Below are 8249 nucleotides of genomic sequence, written 5' to 3'. Positions count from 1 at the left end.
TGGTCTTAAGACAACCACTGCCATGCTGCTGGTGACTGTATCTGGTTTACCCATGTGCAGGAATTTTTTTCAACACCCCTTTATTAAAATTATTTTATTTATTTATTTTTTATTTATTTGACATTTGTTAACCATGTTGGTCTGACTGGGCAAAGCCCCTTTTCAGCAGATAACCGAGGAGAAAAGTTCCAGTATTACAAAGCATAGACTTGTTAGCACAGACAATAGTTACAAGTCAAACATGAAATAAACAGAGATAATATATTAAACAATGAACATAACAGAACATATACAATTAACGACATGGGTATATGTTCAGTTATAGAGCAAATTAACCATTGTAAACGTTATTCATTAGTTTCCTGCATTAAATGTATGCTTTCTTTTCACATTCAGTATAAAAATACAAACATTGCACAAGTCCTGCCTTTCCTGAAATTTCACTCTTCTCTCGCTTTGGAGTTTGATTTCCATTTTTAGCCATTTTTTTGGGGGCCAACAGCATTAAGCAAAGCCTCACTATGTTTATGCAAATCAGATCCTATAAATCTTGAAGGTTTAAGAACTGCCCTTATCTGCAGTACAACAATACATAGATTTATCTCTGCAGAAACCCAGACACCGTAGTCAGATGCCTTTTGGACCCCCCCAAACCCAGTGCCGACATGTTTACAGTGCCTGTAATGTAGTAACTATCTGAAGGGAACTACCCTCCACAATGTTGGCAGATTCATCCTCCACTGTGCCATCTGCAAGCACCTGAATTTGGCACCAAACAAGACACCAGAACCGACAATTGGTAAACCTGGACTATCCACTATACAACCTTCATACAATGCCTGGAATAGGGTCCCATGGGAATGGCAGCTACCATACAACATCCTTGTTGCGAGATGATAGGTTGGCAAATGTTAACTGAAATTCAAGAATATTTGATTTGGAAGACATGTCATGCATACTGAAGATGCCTAAATCACATCTGATAACGCCATCTTGGCTACCAATTTTTAGCAAGGAAGTTCCAAGCTATTCCAACAGCCTTCGGCTGACTACCATGATGAGCCTGAATTTGTTGAACAAGCTGAGGACAGAAGTGAGACCAAATGAAAGTCATGAACTGGCAAGTGACTGGCACCTACCTGGAAACAAAGAAACCTCCCAGAATCCATGGTGCCCCTGACATGGAAACAGGCATCCTGGAAGTAACAAAGAGCACAACCAGTCTCCTTTTGATAAGCATGAGTATATATTGTACAAGGACTATTCCAAAAGGCTTCTTCAGGGACAAAGGCTGCCTAAATCTAGGTCTCTCATTTTTTTGGACACTAAAAGAAATCTGGAGTGACATCCTAACTACTTCAGGTCTAATGCAAACTTGTAGATTTTTTATTTTTTTGCAGAAGAATGAGCACCTCCCTCCTTACTGCACATTTTTGGTTAGGAGAGATGACAGACAATGGTAACAACTGTGGACATGGCCAAATGTGGAATTAAGAAGGAAGGACGTTTTTCACTTTCTTGATATAACTGACCAAATCCACCTGCCAAGCAGGAAGGCAGAGGAACAAACCACCCCAAATTCCCCAGTGTGGGACAGTTAGGGCAAAAGTCTCAAAACTGCTGCCCTAGACCACCCATAGGCAGACCAATTTGGTGATTGTCAGGGACCCTTTCTTCTGGGATTGTGACCTTTCTAGAAGTTTCCCTAAACATATGGGTTATTCCTAAAGTGTTGTCAGTACACATATCTAGTGTTGGCTCATCTGTGTCCTAGGAAATGAAAGCAGAGATGTCTGGAATTTACCACAGCTGAGAGGGTTTTGCCCCCCTTCACATTTTTGAGGTGCCTTTATGTCAGGGTCAAGTAGGCCAAAACTCTGGAAGGAAGAGTTCATAAATGTTTTCTTCATGCCCTCAGCAAAACTTGTAAAGTCCAAGTCATGTGTGTCAGTATACCAAAAAGCCAGATCCTGCTGCCCTGGCCAGACCTATGACAGTATTACATGCTAGCATCATCATAATGGTCCATGATGCTAGAAACTGGAGCCAACTGGGAAAAAGATTCTTTAATGGATTCATCCTATAACTAAGACAGTAACTGGTATTTCATCAGCTAGTGCTCATTGGAAGTCCACCATATGAATAAGATAGCTTAGTGCACTCCAGTAAAAAATGGGGATGTACATGTTTGCATTCCTAGTGGGGGCATCACTCTGTAATCCTTATCTGGATGATGGATTGTAGAGCTCTGGGGAACGTTTTAGAGGGCACATGCTGAACTAAAGTTATCCAGAATGGGCATCTTCATCAAGTTCCTTTGGAAGAATCATTTAAGCTTTCCTGGGCACTGCATTCACTCTATCAGAGTTGTCCAAGGCAATGCTGATGGAAACCTTCAGCCTGTCCACCAATGGAAAAGGTACCTAGAAGACTGTTCGACACAAAGACCTTCTGCAGTGTCCCATGCATAGATGGCACTGGGTCATCAGTGGGCACCCCCACACTATCTCATAAATTCTACAAATCTGAACAGGTGGTAGGGTGGGGGCAAAACAAAAGACTGCTGTGCAAACAGTTACCTGCTAGCCCTGGAGTAGTAAAGAATGTTATGAGAATCCATTGTAAAGATATTTGTAGGGTCATTAATGAGCTCAATGCCAGTAGCTGACAGTGTGGAGAACCCTGGTGCCAACTGCCGAGACCAGGCACATGAACATTGACACTAATGGATCTGGTAACAACTGAAATTCTGGGCCCAAGAGGATTACAGTTACCAGCAATGACTGTGTAGAAAATACCAGCAGCAAAGAGTACTTAATGGAGACACCATCAACACCAAGGGATACATTGCCAAAAAGGTTACCACAGACCACTACATGAACATCGGAACAGATGCAGCAAGGGTCAATACTGGCAACCTCACAGCTGGCACCAAAAGTGAAAAGGACACAGTAGCAAAGTTTGGAGATCAGAGTTTGAGAGAAAGACAACCGAGATGCTCCACTGAGATGCTCCTACCCTCGATGAACAGGTAGGAGGAAGAGGGAGAAGTAACAGTTTTCATATCTCGCAATAGGGCCACTGCCAACTTGTCACAATTGCATTCTGAAAAAGACAGGAATGGAGGTGACTCTGGGCCTAGCAAGTCTGGAGTTCTATACAGACTCATTTGTCATCTTGAGGCGCTAAACCCTTTATAAAAGTGTGCCATTGGTGGACAGTCACATTTTGAATCAACCCGAAATACCACTTTAGGATCCAAAGCAAACTTTTTTTTTTAATCTCGAGTTTTTTTTTTCAGTCTCTAACCCTATCTGACTATGCCTGCAAACGTTATAGCTTCTAGGAAGGGAAGGTTCAACTGGCATTGACAGACTCTGAGCCAACTAAGACAGGGAATGCTTTGGGTCCTCCTAGCCCTAGTTTTTCTCTAGCATTTAGAGCCACAACATGCAGCTGCAATTTTTCAGTGTTATAACACTAAAGCCACAATAAATAGAACACACAAAATACTGCCCCCCAAAAAAAAAAAAGAAATGCAACTGAGCATGAACATCCAACGACTCAGTATCCAGAACTGCATCTGTGGAATGAATGGCTCAGTTTTACTTTTTGGCCAAAACCACAGAATAGAAAAGGGGAAAAAAAAAAAAAAAAGAAGGACATCAGAGAAAGGGTAAATTAACTAATTCCTAAATACTCTATTAATAATGTGTTTTTTTGTTTTTGCTAAATATAACTGATAAAGTAAGCCAACCTCGTTAAAAGAGAAAAGTTGCCTGCACTGCTAACATAGCACTTGATGGCACATGCAGGAAATATGGGATCACCCCTCCTGCCCAAGAATGGATATGTTAGAACGTGCTTGGGAAGTACACCATATTTACATAAACCATCTCTGTAATGGACACCTGGGAAATGGTGTGCGTTCATCCTAACAGAGGGTGGGGTACTCATGCTGGCTTATGCCACTTGGAAAACTGATGAGAAGTTCAGCATGTTGACACTCCACTGAACATCCATCCCTTGGAGCATGAGCAAACAGGGGTTTTAAAAGACAAACACTGACTGCTCTGTTTACGATGACTCATGGGACTGACTCTCACCCACAAAGAGAAGAGATTTATAATGGTGAGCTCAATGGTTAGAAGGCAGCAAGGGTAATGAAAGGGGCAGAAAAGTAATATTTCAACAACAGGGCAGAGATAGGCTTGGAGATGAAATTAGCGCAACTCAAGGAACAGAAAAAGGACAGTATACTCACTTTTTAAAAATAAATATATTCTTGAAAACAAACTGGTAAGCATGGGGTTGCTTTGTGCAATTGTATTCAAAACACAGACCAGAATAGGATTAGCATTGTTCTGCATTTTGGTCCCATACAAATTCTTCTGTGCCAAGCTGCCCTAATGGCTGACTTCTTCCAGATAACAAGAGTTATGTACACATATACAAGGAATAGTCTTCTAGCACGTTACTTGCTTATTACTTTAAAACAAGCTGAATTCTATGCAAGTTTTCTGTATTATGACTACTATGACATCAGCACAGACATCACAAGCACACTGTAAATGCTCTTTCACACTTACCGGTGCCTCTGAAGGAGGGGCTTCCCTTCAAATTTAGAAGAGACAACTAGGACTTTAAAGCTTAGGAAACATCGATCGGCTGTTGTATCTTCAACTTCCTGTGGGGGGAAATTTAAACTCAGTCTTAACTCTTTTACGACTTTGGATTCAGGTCTCACACTCACATGAAACATGTTTTATTAGATTTAACAGTTATTTATGCAGCTTGTTACCTGAAAAAATATGCAAGTGCAAGGCCTCTCACTCCCAAGGAAAAAAGGTTGTTCAAAGCCAGCAAACCAATCCACTCAACTGTGAAAAATGCTTGAAAGAGTACATGGAATATATTTGTGAAAAGTAATGACGCTTAGCACAGGAGCAGCAATTCAAACCTTGGAGAAGTTAACTCGGCATTAGTCACACAAGACTTCAAAATCAAAGTAAAACAAAACTATAGAATTGACTTACTCTATACATCCCACACTAAACCATTGCTTCTGACAAAACTTCACAGCTTTAAGCAAGTACATTTAAATAACACGCATCAGACACTACATAAGGACAGCTATGCAGGATCATCTACTTACAGAAGTCAGCAATTACCAGGAGTGAAAGCCCCCACAAGTACAGGGTCAAGGGGAGGTGGTCTAGATAGAAACTGCTGTGAGAACATTCCGCTGGCAGGTAACATCCAAAATGTAACTCCCTGCAGTGGTTTATCTGAATAAATGAGGAGATGCCTGTCCACCACTCTTCCAGGCTACAAACCACATACAGCACACAGTCTGAAAAAGGAATTGTGTGGGACCATCACCAGAAGTGTCCATCAGCAGGCCCTGGAACACTATTAATTCCTGTATCACTTCTCCACTTCACCCACCCCTTCAAGAATCCACTCTCTGTAGAATAACCCTTTGTCCTATGACCAGGACTTCATCTGCCCTTGAGGATCAGAAGCCACCTCAGCTACCTCTCTCAAGTTCTGCAAAGTAGGCTCTAAGAACCGAGCTGGTTTCATGTCTGTGATCTTTCCCAGCTCATTTTTAAGTGGTGATGCTGAATTTGAAGCATTTGAAACTACTACCTAACCCACCCTTGAATTAAACACTTCCAAGGGAAGCCCAGTATCTTTCAACAGCTTCAATGGCTCAAATTTGGGCTCAATGCTATTAACTAGCCCCTCTCTTGAAATAACCATCACCATCACTAAAATCATCTGTAAGTGTGGGCACTGGCTGTGTCTTCCCCTGCTTTCTCCAAATGCTTGCCTCAATGTCTGAAGTGTCTGTCTCCATGTGTGTACATAATGTACTACATTATCAGCATTTCCTATTAAAACTTCCAGAGGGATGTCATCAGCCACAGTTACCTGCTTGTCTGTTCTTTTACCATCCTAACCATTCCATGGGAATGCTGGCCAATAGTACCTAAAACGGTACCCCCTCTTCCTTTGGCCTTCACTGTAGTGGGTTGCCAGAGCATGTACTACTCTCCTTTAACCACTGTAGGCCTAACAATCTCTTTCCCCTTGATTAGGATAGAGTACAGACCCTTATGGTAGTCTGGGGCAGTGTTTTTCCCCCTTGTCCAGGACAGTGTGCAGATCCTTGTGGTAGTCTGGGGCAGCAGTGGCCTCCAGACAACCCAGCACTGCTGTCACTGTATCCCTTAGCTTGCTGCCTCCTGTGACTTTTGTTCCTAACCCAATCCCAGTGCCCCCTTTAGTTATACAGGGGAATACCAGAACTGGTGCCTTACCCTCTTTGAATGCGGAACCTGCTGTAATGGCTTAGGCTGATGTTCTCCCTGGATTCCCTTATACCTAATCGTGTTGACCGGTACCCAATGATTGTGCAGTTTTTACCTGCTAACTAAACTAGCTACCGGTCACCCCACTTATCTATTTAGCATTATACTTCTGTTCCGCCAGTGAGATTGTCATGATCACACCTAGAACAAAATGCTTGCTCTCATACTAAAATGTCTTTGTCTGCTAGCTTTTCAAATATAGTGACTTGACAGCTACCCATCCATCTTAGACTACATCTTTCTCCAATTTACGCATTCTTATCTGCCTTTGTTGTATGCTCTGATTTTTTTTTCCATATGTTTCAGGAGTCAGTTTAAAAAGCACACAACCAACATCATTTAAACTTTTTGAGACAGCATGCTGTGCTTTACCCACGAGGAGGAGATAAAAACCTAACCTACTACGCCTGGTCAATAATGGTGTTGACACACTCTTTTTGCACCCCTCCCCCCGTACTCATGTGCCTTTGGTAAATGGTAGATATCTCCTCCTTGTGCTGGTACTACTCTCTTAACTTAGCTGCTAATTTCCTTCATTCTCTCAGCTGCCTGAAGCTCCAGACACTATCTCCAAGTCCAGTCTCCTTAATAACTGGATTTCGAGGGACAAGGGATGCACTTGACTGCCCTTTTTATATATATTGCACACCCACAGGCTCCTGCCAGTCCATTTCTTGATTTACCAGGCTGCGCTCTGGCTGCACACAGGGGTACAATCATGTCCACATTAGACATACTGACATAAAAATTCCCTTACTTTCACCAACCTTAGTCAGCTGCGACTGCATTCAGAGCTCGTTTCTGCCCATTTCTTATACTGATTTTGACAAAGTAAATTAGCTGCTGCACAATTTACACATCCATATAGTTACTTTGTGTCTGTAAGGATACACACAACTTCAGTGACAAAAGCTGTGCTGCAAGCTGCACAAGTCCAATTCAATATCCAAACCACTGCTCACTAATGTAAAAGGTATAAGCAGACACAGAGGTTTGAATCTCACCACTACTACTGATGTAAAGGTAAGACAATGGACATGAGCTACAGTACTGTAATCCACCTCAATGCCTACCACTAAATCTTTAAAGAACCTCAAAAGTGTAAAGCTGATGGCCTGGAATCATACCACTGGTGTCAAAGATTAAAAAAAATACACAAATATAAATTACTAAGCAATTTATTAAGTGCAGCTGAGCCTGCAGGAAACATGTACTGCTACCCTATGAATAACACCAACACAATCCACACCCACAAGCAGGCTTCACACTTCACATCCTATCAAGAAGAGGTTTTGGCCTAGCTTGCCACACTGCTTTCCTACCACTCTCAAGTTTCAGTGCCTGCTACTGCTCACTTGTCCACATTAACTGTACTTTAAACGCTTTCAGTCTGTGTGTGAATATATTTCCAAGGAAGGAGTAGTGAGTTCAGATGATGGAGGGGTGGGGGCGATAATAAGTGGCATACATCAGCTCACTCAGTCCAGAGGATGGGAAAACAAAAATGTTTCAGATGGCAGACAGGACACGTTTCCTAGCTGCCAGCACACTTACTGCAATGGTAACATGGATGTAGCATGATAAAGCTGGCAGGGGAGGCACTGATGCCCATGGAATGCTTATCTACCCAATTAGGGATTCCCCTCCCCTGCTGTGCACACGATCGATGCCCACCTTCCAGTGGTTACCTCTCTTAAAAGGGAGATGCATTATTGCAGGTAGTAGGCCAAAAGGTTGTTCTCTTCCTGGCAAGAAAAAGCCCACCTACAGGGTAACAGCAAGATTTGGCCAAAATCCCAGATAAGGAGGGGGATACAGTGGTCTTAGAAGCAGACCACAAGGCAATTTTCTTCCTTTAGAAGACCACATGAG

The 8249-nt window shown here is 42.3% G+C and overlaps 1 protein-coding gene across 1 annotated transcript in view; it reads right to left on the bottom strand.

Annotated features, from left to right (window-relative positions):
• The window catches only part of LOC122814347 (bolA-like protein 2), a 52735-nt gene that overhangs the window by 27358 nt on the left and 17128 nt on the right, over positions 1 to 8249 (bottom strand). Inside the window, exon 2 of the mRNA XM_044086933.1 lies at positions 4590 to 4687. Within this exon, the coding sequence (XP_043942868.1) occupies positions 4590 to 4687 (98 nt within the window). The remainder of the gene's footprint in view (positions 1 to 4589; positions 4688 to 8249) is intronic.

Source organism: Protopterus annectens, chromosome 10.part0, assembly GCF_019279795.1.
Source record: "Protopterus annectens isolate FY-2018-M chromosome 10.part0, PAN1.0, whole genome shotgun sequence".
In the NCBI taxonomy this organism is placed as follows: Eukaryota; Metazoa; Chordata; order Ceratodontiformes; family Protopteridae; genus Protopterus; species Protopterus annectens.
Note: the sequence above shows the minus strand (reverse complement) of the source record. Positions and strands in the feature narration are given on the sequence as shown.